This window comes from Lagenorhynchus albirostris, chromosome 1 (assembly GCF_949774975.1).
Source record: "Lagenorhynchus albirostris chromosome 1, mLagAlb1.1, whole genome shotgun sequence".
Taxonomy (NCBI): Eukaryota; Metazoa; Chordata; class Mammalia; order Artiodactyla; family Delphinidae; genus Lagenorhynchus; species Lagenorhynchus albirostris.
The window spans coordinates 10,971,271-10,997,232 of record NC_083095.1 but is presented as its reverse complement, the minus strand read 5'-3'; the positions used below and the strand labels follow the sequence as shown (position 1 = coordinate 10,997,232).

The window sequence follows — 25,962 nt, the reverse complement described above, 5'->3', positions numbered from 1 at the left end:
GGACATTTTAAAAGATAAAATTTATTTTCAACAGATAATTAAGTAGATAAATTAAATAGGTAAGTAGATTAAAACTATTTAAGTTACAAGTTATTAAATTTCTTGTGAGCTAGGATTTTTCCCCCTCTATATGTACTGGCCGTTACTATTACTGTTTTGTGAGATACCTGTAAAATATTTCTCCCGTGTTTTGATGGTTCAAAGTTTTCCTTTTGGCTTATAAATGCTCTTTATAGTTTTCCTTCAGTTATTACGTTTTTTCCTATTTCAGGTTATGGACTATAACATTAATTTGGGAAAACACCTTCTCCCCTTGGTGGTTCAGGTGCTCAAATACTGCTCTTGTCCTCAACTACGGCATTATTTCCAACAGCCACCTCGTTGTTCTCTCTGGTCCCTAAAACCTCACATCCGGCAGATGTGGTTGAAGGCCTTGCTTGTCATCCTTTACAAGGTGAGTTGCTGTAGTCACTCATTTTTTTGGGTGGAATGATTCTCTTAGAGAGAACATTTAAGAGATCTCTGTAGGATAGTAATTTGACCTTCAGAGGAAGATGCATGATACACAATTAGTGTCAAGAAGTAAAGAGCCATTGGAATGAAAATAGAAATGTAGACCATGCCAGTGTATACTCCAAAATGCTTAAAGCGAAATCTGATGAATATTGATCAATAATCTCTCTTTATGCTCAGAACCTCATATCTTATCTATATATTGATTATTATGTCAGAAAACAAGAAAACTATTTAAAATTGTATTCATACACCAAATGTTTATGCCAGGTAGTTTTCTTGAAAGGAATTATAACTACAAAATGGCATGCCTTGCCATCCATGATTTGGTGCAAGAGGAAGGGAATACAGTCCCTTGTCAAAATAAGGCCATGATAAGAATTTATGTTTCTGCTTTTCTATATTTTTCTTTTTATTATACCCAGAAGAGACTGAGAAAAATATCTAGCAAGATCAAGTGGAAAAATTTACCCTTCAAAATAACCATTTATATTTTTCTCCCTCCATTTCATTGAGCAGTATCCATACCGAGACTGTGATATCAGCAAGGTCCTGCTGCATCTGATTCACATAACAGTCAATACACTCAATGCACAATATCATAGCTGCAAGCCCCATGCCGCGGCAGGACCTTTGTACAGTGACAACAGTAACATAAGCAGATACAGCGAAAAAGAAAAAGGTACTTTACATATCTCAATTCTGTCTCAAACTTAGCTTGCATACGTAATACATTTCTGGACAATGTTTTTCTTAGATGATAGACGAGCCCCCCCAGATATCATTCTGGAGTCAAAAAATGACCTACTGCTTCATTAATTTTCCAACTTTCCCATGAATGTTGCTGCTTTCATTATTTAAAATGAACACTCAAGAGAAATAATTGATATGCTTCTAAAGCCCCCTTCATAAGAAATCGTGTTTTGTAAAAAAAATTGTCTGCTGTTTAGTTAAGGAGGCTTTGTAAACCTTTTCCTATATGTTGGAAACATCTTGCTTTGGACTGTGAAGTAAATCTTGGTTGGCACTCAGTGGAGCCATAATCTTGTCCATCTCTAGTTTGCTCCTGACCTTGTGCTCATAGATTTGAATGGAGCCTAAATTTGCTGAAGTGTTTTTTCCTAGCCTCCTTATTCAATAAGAATTAATTTAAGGCAACTGAAATGAAACATTTTTGCTACATAGGTTTAAATTATTTCCAGTATCAACACTCTATTGATAGCTTTTCAGCAAAGGAGGCAGTAGAATGAAACTTTAGATAAACTTCCAGCCTGGATGTTTTCAGGTGAGAGCTGAAGAGCCAAGGTGTGTGTCTTTAGTGCATGCCGCAGGATGACTAGACTCGTAAAAGGTGACATCATCAATCCAGTCCTGGGAGAAAGCCAAGTGCCCCGTGGCCCTTTGTGGTGTTAATAGATTCCTTTTTGGTGGGACTGCTCTGGAAATGCCTGGATAGGAGGGATTGGAGCCAGTGTTCCACTGTTCATTTATTGCCAAAAGGTCCAAGAGCCTAGGTTGGCCAGAGATAGAGCTGTCAGAACTAAGTTCATTAAGTTCTGGTACCATTCAGATCCTTCCTGAAGAATATCTTAGGCCCTAGTTTCTGGGAAATTAGACAGATTCAGTTGAACTATAGATGTCGTCAATGTGGGCTCAGTGTTTGGGCCAATCCCAGATGAACCTTTCTGGATGGGAGGAGCCATCTTGAAGTCTTTCCATCTCTCTCATTCAGTACATTTTGAGAATTATTTCCAAGTTATGTAAGGGAAGTTACACAATGATTTTTTTCAAAAAACTGTATTTTTCAAAGGAGAGTATTTTTTAAAAGGAAATAAATTAAACAGATCGTGTTGATAGGCTTCCTCATCATCGCAGAAGTTCACTGGGAGTTTTGTATCCATTTTGATCATTAACGCTTATTTTTTTATTTGACCAAAAAGATTATTATGATTACTTTGTCTAACATCTACTGCTTCAAATTTCATTAACTTATAGAATCTTGTGTTTTAAGACAGAATCGGTCCTTAAAACTTAACCCTATGCTGGTACTCCCCTTATACTCAAGAAGTCTTAAATAATCATAATCACACCTGAGGCTCATTTTGTCAGATAGGTAGATATAAATATAGGCCAAATACTATGATTTCAGTGATGTTCAACTTGAAGAGTAGGCTAATTCCATTTACTGTGGTATTAAATGCACTTTTGTAGCCTTTTCTCTTGCTGCTTTGTACATGGCTTTGGCCTTTCTAAAGGATGCAAGAAGAAAATTTATTCAGTGGACTTCATGGGTTGCAAAATAGCAACCTTTTCCTCATTACTGTGTTTTTGGGTTTCTCTTTGATTTAAAAGTAGCCAAATGTGGATAGAAGAGAACATAGAAACAAGCTTGATAGGACTCTAAGTGACCAGTTTGTTTATGAGGCCTCAGGACCATAAGAGTCAAAGATTCTTTCTGGGATTCATAATAGCTACCTGTGGCAAACTCTTACTTTAATATGGGGAAATGTTATTTTCTGTTTTCTTTTTCCTTTGTTTATCAGTCCATAATCATTTGTGGAGCGTTTGAGATGACCGGTGGCTTTTCTAAGCTTTTTCTGTGTGTTGTGTGTTTCATTGCCAAATGTAGAGTACAGTATTTTGCATTCACAAAGTTTAAGGTGCATGTACTGTTAGGCTGTGTCTATGCCAGTTCTCAAATCCCAGGAAGGCATATATTTTTGGAAGGGGCAAGATCCACTCATTTTGTTTAATTTTCTTTTGCCAAATCAGCCTGAAAATTCACCCAAAGCAGGCACATTTAAGGAGTGTCCCAGATTCCTGATGTGTATTGGTTATCTGGTTTTAAGTACATTGGAAAAGTTTTCCCATGAGGGTCCCATTGGAATATCGAGATGCCTGTCTTGAAAATGCTGTCCACTGTGACATGAAGTATGAGGGGCAAACTTGTAACAGTTGCTCTGTTCAACGCATGAATAATTTGACACCTGAATGAAATGCCAAGCCAGGCTAGACTTGGGCTGGTTTAGAACCACCCCAGGCTGTGTTCCGTAATGCTTTCAATGAAATGCTTGTGTAGATACAGCCTAAGAGAGAATAACCTCTTAAGTGTAATTTTGACTTTCTCTCCCCAATTAGAAGAAGATAGTGTTTTTGATGAATCTGATATTCATGATACACCTACTGGACCCTGCAATAAAGAGTCTCAAACTTTTTTTGCAAGATTGAAAAGGATAGGCGGCAGCAAAATGGTGAAATATCAGCCGGTTGAGATGAATGTTCAGAGAAGTATGAATTTTTTCCTCTTAGTAGTTTTATGCAGAAATGTTGTACTCTACCATTTTTTGGGGGTGAAATCTCAATTTTATTATGTTACTACACATTTTTAATACCGTTGATTTGATATATATGTATGCACAACCAGTATATATATATATGCACTTATATATATACGTGAATTGACAGATACATCATTAACGTCATGATCGTCTCAGAGGGCCATTGCTTGATTTGATTTGTTGCAAAATGTTTGCTTCTCTTCCACACAATTTGAATAAAGTTTCCTAGATCCGCCTCAGCCAAACGCGATCCCCTCTCCTGTGCACGAATGAACAGAGCTGAGGAATTATCCCGAAGCCTGATTTCAGAAATAAGATCTTAAACTGCCTTTTGGGGTTCTCTCATTCCAGAGTTTTCTGGGTTTTGAAATTAGAATGAACCTTATGAAAATGTGGCCGGGAAGTCAGTTTTACCTTCCGGTAGAGCTGGGATTTTGATTATGGTTGATGCCAATTATATGCCCAAGTTTGAGGGGAAGAGAAAGGTGAAATCTCCAAGTGAAATAGTACTAGCTTTTTCTGTTTTAATCAGGTGAAATAGAACTGGCTGAATATAGAGAAACGGGTGCATTACAAGACAACATTCTACACTGTGTGAGAGAAGAAAGCATTCAGAAAAAGAAGCTGCGCTCTTTAAAACAAAAGTCTCTTGATATAGGGAATGCAGACTCCCTCTTGTTCACACTAGATGAGCACCGTAGGAAGTCCTGCATAGACCGGTGTGACATAGACAAGCCTCCAGCCCAAGCTGCTTATTTCATGCAAAGACAGCATGACCATGGACGGTCTAGACAGAACTCTGCTACGAGGTCTGACAATGCCGAAATCCCCGAGAACCCAGCTCTGGAAGGTTTTCAAGAAGCTCGGAGGCCTGTAATACCAGAAGTTAGGTTAAACTGCATGGAGACTTTTGAGGTGAAAGTGGATTCCCCACTAAAGCCTGCTCCCAAAGAGGATTTAGATCTGATAGACTTGTCCTCAGATTCAACATCTGGGCCTGAAAAACACTCTACGCTCTCAACATCGGACAGCGACTCCCTTGTGTTTGAACCTCTTCCCCCTCTCCGAATAGTAGAGAGTGATGAAGAGGAGACCATGGACCAAGGGGACGATGGTACCTCTGGTAAGGATGCTGCTTCCTCTCCCTCCATCCGCAACCGCCCCTCTGTCCTCAGCCTCAGTATGACGCCCCTCGTGCGAGTAAGCGTGGAAGACTGTTCCAAAGACTTTTCTCCTAAGGACTCAGGAAATAACCAGTCGGCGGGTGACAGGGACCCCCCTCTCATAGCTCTGGAAGACCCCACGGACTCCGAAGAATTATCAAAGCCTGAGGAGCTGCAAGGGTTTTCCTGTGGCAGCCCGCTCACGCTTAAGCAAAAACGAGACCTCCTTCAGAAGACGCTTGCTCTCCCTGAGATGTCACTGGACGATAACCCTGAGCCCAGCACTGAGGAAGCGAAGCCCGGTGGGCTGATGCCAAGTTCAGGGGCAAAAACTGTCCTCCTCAAAGTCCCTGAAGATTCGGAGAATCCAATGGAAAGTGAGAAGCCAGACGCCGGTGCTGAATCAGACGCAGAACAGAACCCTGAAAGGAAGGCAGAAGAGGAGGGAGCTGAGGAATCTGAATTTAAGATTCAGATTGTCCCCAGGCAGAGGAAACAGAGGAAGATTGCGGTCAGTGCCATCCAGAGAGAGTACCTTGACATTTCCTTCAACATTCTAGACAAATTGGGAGATCAGAAAGATCCAGGTGAGCGCGTCTCTCTTCTTTCTCCCAGCCTTACGTTCAAGTTTCTGCATTTTACTTGTTAGGGTCTTGGCACTGATACGCATCAAACTCTCAATTTTAAAATGTCAAGGAATGACATTATAATTGCTTCATTATCACTCTGAACCCTTCCTGCTTACTGGAGTGTGTTGGATTCAGATGTGGTACTGTTGGCTCCATAAAGGTTTCTGTATTGGTTGTTTCTAAACTCTGCACTCAATTCTTGATCATCCTTGACAACAAGAGGCAATGATTAATTCATATCAAGACATTCCAAGTATCATTTTCGTTTTCCTCAAACAGCAAAAGTCATTAATTGAACTCTTATTGCTTTCTTTTTTTTCCTGCTATACTTTAGTGAATTATGATACAGCTAAAATATCATGAAGGGCTAAAATAAAAGAGAGAGTGCTTGGAATGATTAAGAATTGACTGTATAGTCATTTAGGGTCTATACTGGTTACATATTCTAAGCAAGTATCAGCAGTCTGGCAGACATTGTGTGCCCTCAGGAACCAAAAAGAGCCCAGTTACAACCTAGACTGTAATCCATGGTCACCAGTTGATGGTGAAGTTGTTATAGTACGAGCACTTCCTGCCTCAAATGCTGTTTCTTGTGTTTCCTTGGAGGCACTGTTTCCAAGAAAGATTAACTTGAAAAAGTGACAAGCTGGTAGTCCACCTCATCCTAGAACACAGTTCTCTTCTCTGTTATCATAATACTGATCAGAATGTTGCGTCATTTCTCAGCCCATATTTAAAAAAAAAAACAAAAAAGAATGTGAATCTCTAGAAAAAATGAGATTGGCCAGGGATGATTATTTTAGTAGATCCGTGGACTACAGAACATTGAGCACTGGCAAAAATCTTGGGGACCTCTAGTATAATCCCTCATTTCCTATAAGAGGACACTGACACTCGGAGGAGGGGACGTGCCCTGCCCCAGGTCACACAGCACTTCTCCCCCACTCCATAACAAAAGCAACTCCTCAGAGAACAGGCTCAGCCCTTTTATTTGCCCCGGGCATTTCCTGAGCTTTCCAATTGTTCTCTACTTCATAGGACAGAGCTGTGTACCTTCAAGGGGCTCTGTAAAAACTTGTCAAATGAACATTAATGTATTTGGAAAAGGCCATGCTCCAGCCAGGCAGGGGGAAGAAAAAGATTCTCATAATAACAAGAAAGTGTAAGAAGGTTTCTAGGGAAACTGGGACACACTTTTATTATTTGGAGCCAAGAAAATTATTGCATATAGATGGAGCAAAGCACTGACCTAGAAACTATAGAGGTCTATAGGTGGGTATATAAGAAACCATATAAGGTCTGTAGGGTGGGTATATAAGAAACTATATGAGGTCAATAGGGTGGGTATATATGATATATAGGTTGTATATAGGTTGTGGTATGTATGTTTGTGTGTGTGTGTTGCCTTCTTTATTCATCCTTATGTCAGGTTGTTCCCCAGGCTACCAGGGAGGAGATTGGTATTATATTAATATATTTGTTACCAGAGCAAGAAGGAAAGTATCTGACAATTAAGATGATACGTATTTAAAATTTTTATAATATAGGTTATACTGTCATAATCATTTTATATCTGCGTAGTGTCCCACCTGCCACAGACATGCAGAGCTACCCTTCCTTGCTGGGTGTTGGAAGGAGGGCCATGTGCTCAGAGTAAGACTCAGGCTTCCCCAGACCTTCTTGCCTCTGTCGGTCATAGTCAGGGGAGGCCTGGACTCACAGCCTTGCCATTGCTAATTGTCTTGAGTCTGCCAAGTCTAATGGCATTGTGTACTTTCCTTCTGTTCATGTCAGTCCCTGCAAGAAGCTCCAGATCACCCTTCATCTCTCTCACTCTAATTTCCATAAGGCCTTGCACATCTCCTGTCCAGATCCTTTCTCCCACCTTATCGCAATTCCTGAAACTTTTCCTCCATCAGAAATTCATGGTCCTTCATGTGCTCTGTTTCCTTTCCCTTCTTAGTCTAATGGAAACCCAGCTGTTCCCTGAGGAAGCGTGTCCTTGGACTAGGGCCGGGGTGTAGGCATCTTCCTTGCTCATCATTTCCCCCTTCAGACCATTCCCACCTTGTCTTTAAAAACACCCAGCTCTGAATCTCACATTACTTACCCTGACTTTCTCATTTATTGACAATTTTAATTCCTGGCTCTTTTTACTCTTTCCTAAACTATTCCTGTCTTAATTCTTGTTGATTTCAGTATTCATACACATAGTACAGTGTCTTAGTACAGTGTTTTCTGACACTCTGGCTTCTCAGTTCCTCGAATTCGTCTTCCCCAGAGACTTTTTTTTTTCATCTTCCACCCTCACTCAGTTACTTATTCCTATGGTCATATCACAGAACTTGTTATTATCAATAACTGCAGCCTGTCCATGGTGTCAGTCCAATGTCTCCCATTCTCTGATTACCATTTCCTCTCTCTCTGGACAGCACTGTATTGATCCTATCGCCTCTCACTGTTCCTCCCCTTCTTCATGTCTTCCCTTCTCAAGTCAATCATTACAATCCCTTCTTGCCTACATCATTCCTGACCTCTGCTTTTTCAGACTTGCTTGGCTAAACACAGCCCTCATCAAATCTTCCTTTCCATCTACCAACACCTGTACCTATCAGATGAGTGTGGCTGGATAAAAAAACGCATAACAATATTGACTGGTCTTATTTTAAATTCATGACCATGAACCTCAACTGGGTCCTTAAAGCTACCTGGCATCATACCGTATTTCCCTGGTCCATTCACATTTCCATTCTCCTGATTATTTCATAGCTACTTTTCTTTCCAGACTTTCAGTATCTCTTCCTATTTGATATAATCTGAAGAGATTTCCACATCCTCCTACCCCTTCCTCTGCCTCCCTTCCATCAACTGCACCCATATACCTGGCCTTCCTAGCTGGGGCTGCAAGTGAACTGTGTTTTGGTCTGAAGTCAGCCTTTCCACATGTGGACATGATTCCATCTCTTTTACTTACTCAAGGATGTACGCCCAGAAATCTCCCCTCTTGCTCCTCCCTTAGTTTTTTCTAAGGTATCTTTGACTTGAATATACAAACGTCATCTTATTTCTCTCTTTTTAAAAAAGCTCTTGATCCTAATTCTCCCCATTATTATCCCATTTGCTTCTTCCCTTTTAGCAAAAAACACCCCCACCTTTTTATTGAAGTATAATTGACATACAATATTATATTAACTTTAGGTGTACAACATAGCAATTCAATGTTTATATGCATTACAAAATAATCACCGTGATAAGTCTAGTTACCATCTATCACCATTTAAAGCTACTACAGTATTGTTGACTATATTCCCTATTCTGTGTGTTACATCCCCATGACTCATTTTATATAACTGGAAGTTTGTGCCTCTTAATCCTCTTCACCTATTTTGTCCATCCCTCCCTCCCCCTCCTCTCTGGCAGCCACCAGTTTGTTCTCTGTATCTATGAATCTGTTTCTCTTTTGCTTGTTCACTTGTTTTGTTTTTAAGAATCCACATATAGGGGAAATCATAGAGTATTTGTTTTTCTCTGTCTGGCTTACTTTACTTAGCATAATACCCTCTAGGTTTTAGCAAAACTTTTTAAGGAGTTATCTGTACTATCACTATTCCCAATTTTCTCCCATACTATTCTTTCTAAAAAGTACGCATCATTCCTATGAGGCTTCCAGAGTTCACCCAAACTTCACTTGTCAAGGTCACCAGTGGCCTCCACTGCTAAATCCAATGGTCAGCTCTTAGATATTATCTTCTGACTCAATAGTTCACAGAGTTGATCACCCCCACGTCACTTGGCTTCTGGGATACACCTTCTCTTGGTTTTCTGCATATTCAGTGGTCACTCCTTCTCAATCTCTTTTTTCGGTTCCTCCTTAACTCCCTAATGAGGGAGTGCCCCAGGGTCTTTGTCCTTGGTCCTTTTCTCAGGCTTGTCTACACTCAGTGAGTTGGTGATGTCATCTACTCTTGTAGTTTTACATACTGTCTGTATACTGAGACAACTCTGTTAGGTACTTACTGCTGGAATAATGCCGTGTAACAAATAAACATACAGATATCAGCAACATATAACAATAAGCATTTATTCAATTCAAGGGCTGTTGGCTATCTGCAGATCAGCTAATCTAGGCTGGACTGGGTGGCCAGCCTCCTCCTGGGACCCATGAAGCCTGGAAATATTTTTCTTAGGGTGATGGAAGAGGCACAGGAGAGCAAGCCCCATTGCACAGGAGCTTGGCAAGCCTTTGGTCATGTTATGCCTGCAAACATTCCACGAGCCAAAGCAAATCACCTGGCTGGAGCCAAAGTCAAGAGGGGAGATACACTCTGCCTCTTTAGTGGGAGGAACTTTTATGTTACATGGCAACGGTCATTGATTCGGAGAGGAGTGAGGAATTGGGGCCTCATCTGCCAAAAACTGTGTGGGACATACTCATACTAAACAATTTTCTGTTGTTTATCCCAAATTAAATTTTAACTGGGTGTCCTCTTTTATCTGGCCACCTTAATCTACCTTCAGAATCTACTCCTTCTCACCATCTGCCCTGCTTCCACCCTGGTCTGAGCCATTAACATCTCTCATGCGGACCAACTGCCATAGCCTCCTTCCTAACTGGGCTCCTGCCTTTTACCCGTATTGCCTTCGTATCTGCCCAACACAGCAGCCACCGTGATCCTTTAAAACACGAGATTATACCATTACTCCGCTTAAAACCCTCCATTGGCTCCCATTTCTTTCATAGTAAAAAGTCAAGTCCTTTAAATTCCTAAAATGCTTTATGTAGTCCTGATTCTCATTAGTTCTCTGACTTCATTTTGCTTGGTTCTCTCCACATTTCTTCTCTTCAGCCACAGTGGCCTCCTGCCATTTTTTGAACACTCCTTACATTTTCTTACCTTGGGGCCTTTGCACCGGCTGGTCCCTCAGCCTGAAACTGTCTTCTCCAGATACCTGCCTGGCTCCCTCTCTCATTTCTTTTAATTCTCTGTTCAAACGTCAGGTTCTCCATGAGGCCTGGACCACACCCCACCTTTCCACCCCTACCCGGCATCTTAGAATCACTTTCTCTTCTCTGTTTCTCTTCTATAAAGAATTATTCTTCTAATATATAATAATTTATTTACTTTTATGTATGTTAATTATTGTCTGTCTGTCCCCACTGTTCTCTCAAAGGCAAGAAATTTTCTCTGGTTTGTTCTTTGATTGTATCCCAAGTACCTAGTAGAGTGGTGGCAAATATTTGATGAATGAATGAATCAATAACATGACATTTTCTTCACATCAGTATAAAAAATTGAATAGAAGAATTTTAAGCTAAGTGTATAGCTCTATTCAAATACTTGTTGTCTTAAACTATATACAAATGGAAGGCTTCATAAAATGATTTACGACTGAGCAAAAATTGCCTGGCTTAAAGAATCTTGGTACACTAATGATTATTAATAAGTATCTTACAGTTATGACGTTTCTTTACAATTAAAGCTACCAAGGATTTTAATAAGCGTATCGAGACCCTAAAAGTCTCAATAATCTGTTAAAGAATTCTTGCCTTTAAGCTTTCCTGTTCTACATTATCGGTGAGATTATTATGCCAGAGTAGCAGCAAATGTAAACCAGAAGCAGATAAGGGTAAGAGAGGTAATTATGCATGTTTTAAACTTGTGGTTTGTGGAGAATACCTAAGAGAAAAGCAATAGCTTAATCACTAAGGAATTTTTAATGGGTAGTTATTTTTATGCTGTATTTGGAGAGTTTGGGAAACATTGTAACAGTTATACTTCTTTTGTTTCGAAGAAAGTATTTATCTGGCAAATGTATCTATTCAGAAAGACCTCTGAGAACCAAAAATAGATGTTCCAAAATCAGTGCTTAAAAGCTTTTCTCCTCAGCCCTCACCTAGGATCTATTTTACTTTTATTTCTGACAGTTTAATAAGTTTAATGATCACCCAATAGTAGAATAGCATCTGCATACTTATATTTTATGTATGTGTGAATGTATGGTGACTTGCTCTGTGGCAAGAAAAACAATTGATAACCTGAAAAGGAGGAGACAGATGTCATGAAGCTTAAGAACTTGAAGCCGTTTAGGGTGGACATGTTATAATCATGGAAGCCCATAGTGGTAATTCCAGGCTGCTAATTGAGCTCAATATACAGTGAGTGTTGCTTAAGATGTCAAGGAAGTTTATAAAAAAGTTTTAGGGGTTTGCCATGATAAACCACTAAACTTTTCAAAAAGCTTTAAAGGATAATCTTTACCTAGGATAATGTGGGACAGCTTGTTTCCCATTATTCATAGATGAAAAAGACAATAGTATATGCAGAAAATATTTTACCTTAGATGCATTTGTCAACAGCAGAAGCAAATGATACGTCTTTCTTGCTCAACTAATAAAATCGAAAACCTGAGTAATTGGTAAGTAATTATTCCAAGTTAGATACAGTCCCTGCTCTGAAATTACTTATGATTTAGCAAAGGTTGTAGACCGGTAAACAGACAGTTACATTATGGCGTGTTCATTTTGGTACAGGTTAGGACAGGGTGTTCTGGGATTGTATAAGAGGGTCATGTGATTCAGTTTTTTGTTTGAATCTGGGGGTGGGGGTCCTGGATGCTTTTCTGGAGGAGGAACTGTCTATATAAATTGAGATGTAAGTGATGAGTAGGAAATTGCCAGACAAAGGTGGAATGGTGGAATGATATAGGTGGATCAACTGTAGGTGTCTTTGGGTTTTGTATGAAAAGAAATTCAGTTCCGGAAAGGTGCAAAGATATGTGATATGAGCATGCTGAGCTCTAGCTTTGTAATTGTGCTGTCGTTAATTTCTGAGAGGCACAGCAACACATGCAGAATATCACGTGGATACAACTCCCACGGAACTTTGAAACCAGTGTGTATGTGATTCCATTAAAGTAGTTAGTAGGGCCAGAAAGTATATAATGATTTGAATGGGAGAATTGGGCAAGAGGGGAAAATATATGAAAAAGGTTCTTGAACTTGCTTTTAATCAATGTCCTGAGTTTTAAATAATATTTCTGTCTGTAGATCCTGCTACTAAAGGACTTTCAACTTTGGAAATGCCACGAGAATCCTCATCTGCCCCTACATTAGAAGCAGGTGCGCCAGAAACAAGTAGCCATTCTTCAATATCAAGTAAGATTTCCTTTGGTGATCATTTCACCTGTACATTGATTTGGAACATTATCTGCTGCATAGTTTTCAATTTTCACACTCTTGGTATTGTTTTTTTCTTCTTTTTTTTAACGTTGTGTTAGCTTCCTAGGTAACACTATGTTGTATGTTCTCAGAGACCCTGAGACATAGGCCCACTTTTGTCAGCATCTCAAGTGTTTGATAAATCAGTACAGCTACTGATAGGCCAAGAATCCTAATTTGTTAAGGTATAATCACTGGATAATTCAATAAAATAAGTATTATGTATGACTAGCCTAAACATAAAACATGGAACTGGTTTTGGGACAAGTGAAAAACATTGTCTGTGACAGAATTTTACATGAAACACCTTTGTTTAATTTGAATCACCTCCATCATTGACAATATTTTTATCTAAGTTATCATCAAATAAATGTATCAGATATATCATGATCCCAAAGTTATTATTGAATATAGCGCTTTTGGATCGGAAAATTAAAATGGCATGAAGTATTACTGGATCTACTGGAGGCAACTATTCAGTATTTTGAAACTACCTTGTTGTTGGGTCCTATATTTTGCCCATGAGGAGCTTGAGTTCCATTGAGGTGAAAATAAGGGTGTCCACCTGGCTCAGTGGAGTCAATTAAAAGACTTTAGCATGGGAAATTCTCAGTAGGAATCAGAGATACAAACAGTGGTGCAACTTCTGCAAACCCTTGTCATCTGTGCTGGTGTATTTTGTGTTCCATGTGGCCACTGCCTCAAGGGCTAGTGCATTTTCCTTTGACAGTATTTTGAAGTAAAGATGATCCTGAAAACCAGATAAAGATCTTAACTTAAATGCTGGACTGGTAGTATGGAACAACATCGTCATCTTCATCATTCATTTATTCATGCTTTCATTCATTCAGTAAGTATTTATTAAGTGTCTGCTGAGTGCCAGGCACTGTGCTTGGTACTGGTGATCACAGGTGAATAAATAAGACACCCCTTGTTCTCCAGGCATTTACAGACATAATAGTCATAATTGCTACCAATTATTTGACACCATGTTCCAGGCACTGTGCTAAGTGGTTGCTCTCTTAACACATTGCTACCTTATTAAATCCTCGTGTCAGCACTGCATGGCAGATATTATTGACCCAGTTTTAATAGACTAAGAAACAGGTTCAGAGAGGCTAAGTGACTTGCCTAAAGTCATACGGCTATTAAGTGATAGAGACAGGAATTGATGCTAGGTCTGTTTGATTTTTCAAGCCCATGGTGTTTTTTAGTATACCACACTGCCTTAGAATAATTCAAATTCAGTTATAATAGAGATTACAGAAATTCTAAGAAAGCATTTTCAAGTAACAGTTATTTGCCCTTTTGGCAGTAAAGAAGAACGCCTCGTTCTGAATCTAATTGTTCTTCTTTTATCACAAAAAATCTGTTTTATAACATGAAAAAATGCCCATTTTTAAGTCCATATACTAAAATCATGAAAGTGTATCTTCTCCTCCTAATTTGCATGAGTCATCTGAAAAAAGTGAATTATAGTTAGAATTCCAAGTTGGATATAATTTGAGATAGGATGACTTAAGTCAGTTTGGCTTCAGTGCTAGTTACATGTATCATAAAATAAGTGTATCAATGAATCATGATCCTGAAGTCATGATTGAATCTAGCCCTTTTGGATTCAGCATAGTGCATCATTAAATTTCCACCTTCCTCCTTCTCTCCATTTAAAGCATGTATTGGATAGCTCTTGGTGGTGTGTTCTTAGAGACATAATGCCAGGTGCTTTACACACTGAGCTAAACATTAAGGGACTTTACTCTCAGGGAATTCTTCTGTCTTTAAAAAAATACTGAGGACTGGAGAAATTAATCAATCACTAGAGGTTTCTAACCCTTCTTTGATCTTGTCTGATAGATGGGGCTAATTTTTAAATTTGTCGATCTTCCAAAAGATTTCTGCTTTTGAATTTTACTTGAAATTTGTTAAATTTTCTAAAAGATTTCTGCCTTTGGATTTTACCTGGAGCTGCACTTTCAAGTGAACCATGAAATTGCAAAATTTACCAATCAACCACAAGAATCAGATTTTTCATTAGTTTGCATAGTCATTTCCATGAATTCAGTTAACATGGACTCCAAGACACAAGAATTCTCATCACACCCCTCTTTTTTGCTCAGTTTATCAGCTGATTATTTTGTAGCTAAACATGCTATGACCACCATGAATCAAACAGCATGCTAATTACATTAAAAATAATGTCATAATTGATTTCACATCACACCAAGTTGCTGCCCTGGTACCATGATTGTGAAACCTGTGTATAACGCGTAAGGAAGGCTTTCTAGGGCCATAAAGACATCTCGGTTTCTACCATCCCCTTCTAGACTATGTATTTCAGAGCTTCAGTTTCTAAAATTGTCCTTATAAGAGAGTGAATAACCACAAGTTCTCAAATATCCAGTTGTTTGGGATCGTGTATAAAAGGCCTCTTAGCGATGCTCTTCCTTTCTCACTGGGCTGGTGGCAGGGATTGGTGGGACCACTTGAGGAGGGATAGGAGGGTAGGAGACAGGTTGCTTTCTCACTCAGCAGTCTGTTGTCAGAAGTGCTTTTCACTGTTTTTCCGGTTTGGAGATGCTTATGTACGTGACTTATCAATCATGGGATATTTGTCAATGCCTAATTGCGAGATAAAAATGTTACCACTATTTCTTTTTAAAACAAAGATGTGTACTAGAATATACTTGTGGAATGTTATTCAATTCACATTTTTCCAACAGTAGGCAGAGGCTCATGCAGAGATTGAAAACAGCATTGACTTTGGAGTCAACATGTTTTGGTTTTACGACCACCTCATTTGCTGGTCGGTTCCAAGGAACATAATTTCATTTGCTTCAATTTCTCCCTAAAAATTGGGGTTGATATGTGTCATCCTACTCCAAAATATGCATGTACATACACAAACACACACACATGCACGGGGGCCTCAGAGGGATATAATGGAAACTGAAACTATGCATGTATGCACAGCTCCATTAAAGAAAGTTAAGCTATAAATTCAAAGTAGTAGTATCTGTCTTGAATCCTTTTGGGAACAAGGCAGAGTATATAAATTAAAAAGTAAATGAAAATATCATATTGTTGTAACTGGGGTAAATATTTACAGGCTACAGATAAGTGCTCATAGGCACTGTTTCTTTCTTTATCGAGTGAAGACAGGCACCAGAAATAGCATAGTGCCTTAGTTTTTCATCTGAACAGGAGCATACAACTCACTAAACAATGATGAATAGCCAATGAAGGTTCAATTAAGATTCTGTGTGGATGTGTAGAGCCTTTGTGTGCTGTGCATATTTATTCCCCCTAGTAATTATCTCCTAATTTCCTCCATATAGCTCAGTATAGGCAGATGAAAAGGGGATCCCTGGGAGCTCTGACAATGAGCCAGTTAATGAAGCGACAGCTGGAACATCAGTCTAGCGCCCCCCATAACATCAGCAACTGGGACACTGGTGGGTCAAGCTTTTTCTTCTTGTTTTACCTCTCAGATTAGCGAATGCCACTTTCTCTGTGTCCCCTCTGCTTCCTTGTGAAGGAATAGATTTTTTCTCATATTCTGTGGTTCAAACAATTTTTTTAACCTAAGGTAATTAATAAGTCTATTTAAACTTTCCAAGTATTCTAGAGCCACCGGTTCTTCCATCTCGGCTGGTCCAACTCTTTTTTTTTGTTTGTTTGTTTGTTTTCCTCTAAGACCCAGATACCAGATGTTAGGCTATCTCTTTGGGGGTTAAATGATATAAATGCATAAAGGAGGGAATGGAACTATGATTTCATGATGCAAATTAGAAAACAAAACAAAACACCAGATTATCAATATTCTCTGTTTTATAAACTCTGAATTATCAAAAATGAGGGACTATTGATAGTAATAATAACAGTAATAACAAATGTCAGCTTAGTGACGTCATGATCTGCCGGTAGGTTTGGGAATATGAGCTCTGTGTTTTAGTCAGCAGGGTCACCAGGTTGCAGCCGCACACCCTCATGCTCATACGATGGAACTGCCTCTAACCTCAATTTTAAAGTAAGAATTGACCGCCATGACATGTCTATTTTAAACATGATCACTCTGCATTTTCTAAACTTTGTTACCACGTTCTGCACATGTACTACTTTCTCAAGCCAGTAGTACTGCTGCAATTCTGCTCTTTTGAGTGCCTGCCTTTTCTTTTTTTCTTTTTTAATTAAATGGGTCATTTGATTACAAGATTATGTATGTGAAAGCTTTTTGCAAGACGCATGCACTTTGAAAATGTCAGGGTTTACTACTGTGATATGCTCTGGGGGCCAACACTTGGATAGGACTATTTTTGTATCGTGGTTAGTATACTTTCTGGCTACAGTTATATGAAATTATTTTAATAGCTTTCTTTATGACCAGGAATTACAGTGTCCACAAAACCAAAATATTGAGATACTGTTAATTTTTCACAACCATAATATTTACATATATTTCGTCTTATTTTCCCCACTGTTCTTCAAGAAAAAAAAGAGAGCTAGTCTAGATAACTAAATCCTACACACCATACCCAATCCTATATTTAACAGATAATTTCAACTCTCCTGGCCTTTGTTAAGGTTCTTAACATTTTAAAGGTTTAGTGTTTTGTCTTCTTTTTAGTGATAAGTGGTAGTGAATAATGAAATGGCCAAAAGCCAACGGGCAAGGGAGACAAGGAGAAAGACATTGAATAACCAGCCTTGAGAGTTTACTGGGTTTGGGTGAAGCTTTTCTGTTCACACCAAAGAGGACTTTGTTCCTCTCTTTACTGAGCTCGTGCTATGTAAAACTGAGAATGGAAGCTGCTGTTAGGTTCATTCTCTGATGATTAAATGCCCATCTTTCGTTAGGTTGACCTGAAGATTATTTTACCATGCTGCTGTTCTCTGTAGCAAGCTCAGCCTAAGCTCTCCATTTTGGATTCTGACTACAATTACAGCTTAGTTTGATTGACTCTGTAGAGTGATAAAAAGGCAAATAGATCTCAATTTCTAATCCAAATTTTAATCTAAAAAAAAAACTACATGATGCCAAATAACCCATTTAACTGAATTTTTCACTTTTCAACTAAACCTCAGCCTTGTTCATGTCACTCTGGTTTATCATCTAATACTTAACCATTCACATGCTGTCTGAATTTCTTTTGTCTGAGTTTTCCTGGGCTTGTTTTCCATCCTCCAAGTTGGTTTGCTAGTCACCAAGTCCTCCTAGAGCTTCATCTCAATATTCTTTTTTTTTATTAGTGTCATAAAAATTCTCCCCAAATCCAAGACCAGAGAGAGTTGACGAGTGTGGAGTTTTTTGTTACGTGGCATGTCACTTTATACCACATACGTTGATTCAGTGACTTGCTAGTCTCCAAAAGAACAGATCTGGTCATGCAGACACACTGAGAAAGGCAGCCTAAAGCATGGGTCATGATCGACTCACCTCAGCATGTGCCTGCTCGCTCAGAGGATACCTGCCTCTTCTCCACCCATGCGTATCTGATGGCTTGCTTCTTTGCCTCATCTTTCACATGAAAAAAATGTTCCTGAAGCACTACTCCTCCATGTGCCCCTGTCCCCTTATTCCTGTTCTGCAGCCCTCAGTCAAATGCCTGTCATTTCCTTGCTACCAGTTCCACATGTTTTCTGTACGATCTATCTGGTCATTGCCACAAATGATCACTTACGTATTTATTGATGTGCATAAAACATGTCTTTCATGGCTGTGACATTAGCCTTTCATTTCTTTCATTTCATATCAAGAGATTTGCGATTTGAGCTTTTGTGGGGGAGGGATTAGAGAATCTGGACTTTTAGGGATGGTTTTAGATACTCTCCTGCTTTCAGCTGCATCTTATACACCTGAATGGCAGGTTTGTAGTGAAACCCCAAGCAACCCTACCCTAAAATCTAGGATGTTTCCTGTAAATGTTAATAATCAACAGTAACAATCACCACAATATGGCCCCAAGAGATTATTGGTTAAATTCTTTGTATTGTGAATTGTGCGCAATTGACCGCAATGAAGACTGAAATGTTCTATTTATCCACAGAACAGATACAGCCTGGGAAACGCCAGTGTAATGTGCCAATGTGCCTAAGCCCTGACCTGGAGGGACAGCCACTGAGAATGAGAGGTGAGCTGAGTCGCAGAATCTCAGACCGAAAGGGTGAAAGACACCATATATGTCAATCATCTAGTCACCCGGCAGGTGCTGAAATCTCTTCTTCAGCAGCTCCATGAAGTGGATCCAACCTTTGCTCAAACGCTTCCAGGACCTGGGAATGTACGACATCTCATCTTTGAACACGACTGACAAAAATTTCTTCCTTATAGTGAATTTTTAACCTTTGGGGCCACACAAAGCAAGTCTAGACTCTCTCACGTAATTTTTAGATATTTGAAGAAAGCCACCAGTTGCTTGTTTCCTCAGGCTTTTCTAAACCACACATCCCTGGTCATTTGGTGTTCCTCCTAATATGTGTCAGTTTTCCATATCATCCTGTATCTCCTTCTCTGAACATGGCCCAGGTTATCTATGTTTCTTCTAGATTATTGAGATCATAGATGAATAGCTTCTTTTCAGCTATCCGGAACTGAACAAAATATACACTTGACTTTATGATGATCATAGGAGCAAGCTGAGAATAAATCTATGCTAAGATAATCAGAATATGTATTTTTTAAATTCATCTTATGTCTAGTTAATCATTACTTTTGTTCTTTTTTTCTTTTTAATTTAGAAGGCAGGTTAACCTATTACTTGTGACAACCAAAAAGCAAAAATGAATTATGACCACATCTCTTAGCTAGTCCCATAAATCAAGCAAACCTATTATCCTGGACCATATCACTTCTGATTTGCCTTAGGAATGAGGAGACAGTTATCTCCAGCTTTGGCTAACATTTATTTGGCATTGAGTAGCAGTTTTATCTCCTGTATCCGATGAGATGAGACTCTTCTCATTTATGGGCTTAGGAAAAGCTTTTATGAGCAGAAGTCAGGGTGGTTGAACAAACTCTGGTGCTTGTCCGTGATCTAGTGACTCGGTCAGTAGAAGCAAAAGTGGCATGAGGTAATGGGAACAAAGAAAGTCTCTTTCATGGTAAACTGAAGAGTCCATTGATATAGCTAGGGGACTGATGTGTGCATTTACGCTTTGAGACAAACCAGCACCTGTATACTTTCTCCAGGACTCTCTAAGAAGCTTTTGTCAAAATCTCCAGCTATGGGCTTCCCTGGTGGCGCAGTGGTTGGGAGTCCGCCTGCCGATGCAGGGGACACGGGTTCATGCCCCGGTCCGGGAAGATCCCACATGCCGTGGAGCGGCTGGGCCCGTGAGCCATGGCCAGTGAGCCTGCGTGTCCGGAGCCTGTGCTCCGCGACGGGAGAGGCCACAGCAGTGAGAGACCCGCGTACCTCAAAAAACAAACAAACAAAAAATTCTCCAGCTATGAAGTTGGGCTTTGGAGGAGGTCCCCTCTTTATTCAAGTTTCTAAGAATGTTCTGTTTCTGTTCCTAATTCCATATACAGCGCACTTTGGGTATTCAGTAGGGGAACCAGTAGGGGAGGCACCAGAAGTGTTGCCCTAGATGATGGGAGATAATGGGACTGCCCTTCATACTGCAGACTTAGTTGTGACTCAGCTATAGCACAAGGTGGCTGAGGTCAAGGGCTTCCTTTTTGCATTGCCCACCTTCTCCTTGTATATTACTCTTTGCTCCCTTATCATAAGCAGTATTTAGAAATCCATTGATTCAGCTAATGTTGCCATAAGGTGGCCAATGTCTCATAACTTAACCTATCTGCTTTTATAAATGACTGTCATAAATATTGCCTCGTACATTCTGTGTTGTGTGGAAAAACAAATCCATGATGCTGTTGTCAAAAATATCTGTTCCTTGGGCTTCCCTGGTGGCGCAGTGGTTGAGAATCTGCCTGCTAATGCAGGGGACACGGGTTCGAGCCCTGGTCTGGGAGGATCCCACATGCCGCGGAGCAACTAGGCCCGTGAGCCACAACTACTGAGCCTGCGTGTCTGGAGCCTGTGCTCCGTAACAAGAGAGGCTGCGATAGTGAGAGGCCCGCGCACCGCGATGAAGAGTGGCCCCCGCTCGCTGCAACTAGAGAAAGCTCTCGCACAGAAACGAAGATCCAGCACAGCAAAAATAAATAAATTAATTAATAAACTCCTACCCCCAACATCTTCTTTAAAAAAAAAAAAAATCTGTTCCTCGGCATTTGTATTAGGTAAGGATTGGCTTGAAACCACCCAAATGACTTGGATTCCCACTCTTCTTGACTTGAATTGTGATTTCTATGTATGCAATAGTACTTAGCAAGCATCTTCTGAAAGCCTTGACTCAGAGTTGTTGGTTTTTTAAAAAATCGGTTGCTTATGTTTCTAGTAAGACTGTATATATATCACCACGTATCTTGTGGGCTGAGTTTCCACTTTTAGCACAGGCATTATGGCATCTGGCAGATGTGGTGTGTCAATGTTCAAGAAATGTGGAGTACTGGAGTTGAACTTTCTATGTTTTGGTTTCTTGAAGCAACTTCATACAGTTTACCTTACTGTTTTAATAATCAATCATATCTTCTTTTATATTGGCCCAGTTCTTGCCTTTTCTATTATTAATCAATTTTTGCTTGTAATAAATATGTTGCTTCCTTTCAAAGCATCATCTTTATGAAACAGCTGGAGATCTTTGTTAATGATATAATTGGAAAGAGTATTATCTCAGAGGTAGCTGATAAATATAGTAGCAAAATTTGGATTCCCATTTGGGATCCTCAGAAGTGACATCAAGATATTTTCAGATAATTTCCTTTGCTGTTTGGGTCTGAAGGTCTCCTTATAAACAGATTTTGTAGCCTTTGATCAGACAAGGGAGTCTGTATAGTATGGAAGCATCAAAGGCTTTGATACCATTTTTTTCTCTCTCAGATTGAAATACTTTGCCCACTTGGTGAGGTTTCTAAAATTTTTTATGTTGATTCCTTTAGAAACCAATTCTCTGAATCATTATCTTTCTCCTATTTAAGGAAAGACCAGACAGTTTTGTTTTGTTTTTCAGCACAAAGTTAGCAGTTCCTTAACGAAAAACAGATTCTTTAACGACCATTGGGTTTTTCTGGCTTCTTTCCTGTTTGAAGAACTCAGTCTCAGTTAGTACTTTGTAGAACATGGTATTATTCTGAGTTGTCACTTTGGTATTCTTCTTGGAGTGCCTTATTTCCATAGTCCCTGGAGAATCTGTCTAGCGCTGGTGGTTTTCTTAATGGAGAACAGTCTCCTGGATCTCCAGATTTACTCATCACTAAAGCACTAGATTCCTGCCTCAGATTTCTCTGAAGGCAGCAAAACCCAAAGTACTAAACTCTGTGATATCGATTGGCTGAAGTCACCAGATGGTTCATTCAAAAACACTTCATATTTCATTCATAAAGATTTCAGTTTGAAAAATGAAGTCTTTTGCTTTGGGGCTTATATTAATTTACAAAGTAGAAAACTTTCCTGATATTTCTTAGCTCAAACTTTTCCCCTTGCTTAGGTGTGTAGAGATCTAGGATCTGGTTCCCTTTCCAAATTAGCAACATTTTAGTGTTGGCATGCATTTGTGATTTTATGTAGTATTGTATGAGCAGCTTCCATTTATGCCTAGCAATTAAGGGTTGTAACTCATTTAAGGATACCCTTGAATAGATCCCACACACACACTTTTTTTCCTCTCTGTTGTAGTACCCTGTTGGCACGCCTGAACTCTTTCTAATTTTTTTTCAGAGTCAAGAAGCAAAATGAACCATAGCAGTCTAGCTCTTAAAATGATATAAGCCAAAACAAATCAGTCTTTCTTGAATTCATTTCACTCTTGACGGTTTTTCACAATGGAATTGGGCTGTCCCTGTTACATCCCTGTGAATGTGATCTTTGGAGGATTTATAAGAGGAGAATAGGGCTTTTCCTGGCCCCCAGACACACATATCTATTCACCAGCTGTTTCTTTGCTGCTTACCCAGGTGCCACGAAATCCAGCCTGCTGTCAGCACCCAGCATTGTGAGTATGTTCGTACCAGCACCCGAAGAATTCACAGACGAGCAGCCGACGGTGATGACAGACAAGTAAGCTCACAGTTATTTTCTTCACTGTTTACAGAATTTGAGAAGTTGCTCACCATGGTTGTGAGAAAATATCAGAGGAGGTATGCTATGCTTTTAAGTCATAATTTGTTCTTCAAATGGCTGTAGCCATAAGTGTTGGTAAGCATTTGTTACTTTAGAAATGCAGTATTGTATGGGCAGCTTTCATCTATGCCAAGGCATTTTTCTTTTTTAATTTGGATGAATGCAAGTAATGTCCGCTTACTGATGATTCCTAGCAATAATTTCACACAGATGAAATCTCTCATCCAGAAGCTTCAAATTGTTAAGAGTGGGACTAAGTTTGAGCTATGATCCAGCTGGTAGAATTCATTCTCTGAATCTCAGGTTGGTTACGTTGCCTCTCTGTTTGTCAGCCTTCAGTCCCCCCAGATTTCTTATGGGATAAAGTCCAAATGCTTTAGCTGATTGTAAAAGGCCCTTTAGGTTGTGAAGGTATGGACTTAACCACTCCTCACCAGGAACTCCTTCCCTAGCCCCCTCACCTTCTCCAGAGCATGCCTGATGTGTTCTCTCCTCTGTGATCTCATAGGTGCCCTTCACTCTGTACTCCCTCTGCCTGGTGAACTCCTATTCATGCATCAAGACCCAGCCTGAGGCCAAGTTTCCCTGATTTCACAAGGCATAATGCATCATGCCATTCTCCAAGTTTCCATAGTATTTGATACATCTCTCTATTCTACCACTTATCACGCTATATTTTAATCGTTAGGTGTTTATACATACATGTTCTGTAATAGATTGTGAGTTCCTTAGGGACTAGTACCCTTTCTTCTGTACTTTATACTCTGAGCTCCCTATACATTTCCTGGCACATAAATGCTGTTCAGTGAATATGATAAAGAATAAGACTTGTACAATTTCAACTTTGGAGAGATCCCTTGGGCCAGGGAGGCTTCCTGGTAAAGGTGACCCACGTGAGAAATTGAGTAGGCTTGTGATAAAAGGAGAGGAAGGTGAAGTGGAAGGGGCTGGTATGAGGATCCATGCAGCTGGCCACAGCCGGCCGTCATTACTGAAGAAGTGAAAGGCCTGTCTTGAACAGCTCCTTACCATGTCGACATGGGGAGCACCTAGTTGCTTGTGGAGGGCTCTTCTTAGCTCTTTCTTTGGTATACTTTTCTCGTTTTGTGTCCTCCTCCAAGTCTCAATATTTCCTAGTTGTCTTCCCGGTTGCCTTTGTGTGTACTCCATTTATCTTCATTTTTAGTTACAAGCGTGAATCCTATATTTTTTAAAAAGTCAGTTTGTAAGGAGTGATATATATGTATATCAGGAAGTTTTCAGATGGAAAGGTCACAGTAGCTATTTTAGCGCTGCCTCCCTTGCTTTTCCCTTCACCGTATAAATCTGTTCAGCGGCCACTGAGAAAAAGAGCTCCGCTTTGGTTGAGATGACGTCAGTTGAACCCACATTAGGTACTACAAAGAGCAATAAGCTGGAAGTTCCTTAAGAGCAGGGACCATTGTGTTTTTACAGACTGCACTCTCAGTAGGCGTGGTAAGTTCATAAACTGATCTGAGTGACGGGTAGAGAAGAGACTTGATCCAGACTCCCTAGGCTTTCTACAGGGTTCTATTGACTAGACTATTCTGTCTCTCACCCACAAATAGGATTTTTAAATTTTTATTTATTTTTGTTTTATTTCTTTTTTCAATAGATCTTTATGGAGTATAATTGCTTCATAATGCTGTGTTAGTTTCTGCTGTACACCAAAGTGAATCAGCCATGTGCACATACCTGTCCCCCATCCCCTCCCTCTTGAGCCTCCCTCCCACCCTCCCTATCCCACCCCTCTAGGTCATCGCAAAGCACCGAGCTGATCTCCCTGTGCTATGCTGCTGCTTCCCACTAGCTATCTATTTTACATTCGGTAGTGTATATATGTCGATGCTACTGTCACTTCTCCCCAGCTTCCCCCTCCCTGCCCCCGTGTCCCCAAGTACATTCTCTATGTCTACGTCTTTATTAATAGGATGTTTTTAAATCTGAAAGATTGGGAAGGCTTCCATTTTTGTCTAGACATTTTTCACTTTTAATTTCAACAAATGAAAAAAAATCTAGTTAATGACTATCCCCAGCAATAATTTCACATGCAGAAAATCCTTCAACCAGAAGCTTCAAACTATTAGTCCAATTGGCACTCATTGTAAAAGGGAGCACTAATTCGTGTAAAGGCCAGATACTAATGAGTTGAAAGACCATTTTCAGTGATCCGCGGAACCTTCCTGATCTCTGGTGTGTGTGCTATTTCTGTGTCTAAGGTGATGGTGGTCCTGGAGTTTTCTATTTATTGTTAAAATGTGACCGCTGACCTCCTTTTGGGGACTTTTCCAAGACTCACCAAAAATGGCTGCATGTACTTACACCTTGAAACCACTGTCGGCTTTCACGGAAAGCATTCCTCTGTTTTCTTTGCAGATGCCATGACTGTGGGGCCATTCTTGAAGAGTATGATGAGGAAACCCTTGGGCTGGCCATTGTGGTCCTCTCCACATTCATTCACTTAAGCCCAGACTTGGCAGCCCCGTTGTTGCTGGATATCATGCAGTCTGTGGGAAGGTGAATGTCAGCTTCTGTTTTGTTTGGTAGGAAGGAGCCTTACTCAATCTGTATCCTTAAGTAGAAACTGCCAATTCAAAAGTGAAACATTTTATAACCTTACAGATGCTTGATATTTGTGGGATCAACTCAGACTAATTTCACAAACTGAATGTACCAAACTTTTGGTTGAATTCTACAGCCATGTAGGGTCATGAGTCACAACGTCAGAGTGGAGCTAGAGGAAACTGCACTAAGAAAACCCTAGTTTGTTGTTCTCTATTAACTACTATGTGAGCCAGTGTATGTTACAGTGCTCAGAACTGTGCATAATTCACACTAAACACTTTATAACTTTTAGATATTATTATTATCTTTCTTTACCTGTTTTTTAAAAAA

General features: G+C 39.8%; 1 protein-coding gene across 3 annotated transcripts in view; it reads left to right on the top strand.

The window, feature by feature from the left end:
* UNC79 (unc-79 homolog, NALCN channel complex subunit) overlaps window positions 1–25,962 on the top strand; it is a 199,861-nt gene that overhangs the window by 121,133 nt on the left and 52,766 nt on the right. For 2 of the 3 annotated variants that reach the window (XM_060165773.1, XM_060165753.1), the window contains 9 exons: window positions 272–454; window positions 1,033–1,195; window positions 3,652–3,801; window positions 4,384–5,601; window positions 12,692–12,799; window positions 16,198–16,314; window positions 18,907–18,990; window positions 22,881–22,983; window positions 25,444–25,584. In XM_060165773.1, coding sequence (XP_060021756.1) covers window positions 272–454; window positions 1,033–1,195; window positions 3,652–3,801; window positions 4,384–5,601; window positions 12,692–12,799; window positions 16,198–16,314; window positions 18,907–18,990; window positions 22,881–22,983; window positions 25,444–25,584 — 2,267 coding nt within the window. The remainder of the gene's footprint in view (window positions 1–271; window positions 455–1,032; window positions 1,196–3,651; window positions 3,802–4,383; window positions 5,602–12,691; window positions 12,800–16,197; window positions 16,315–18,906; window positions 18,991–22,880; window positions 22,984–25,443; window positions 25,585–25,962) is intronic. The other variant, XM_060165764.1, reaches the window with a different exon arrangement.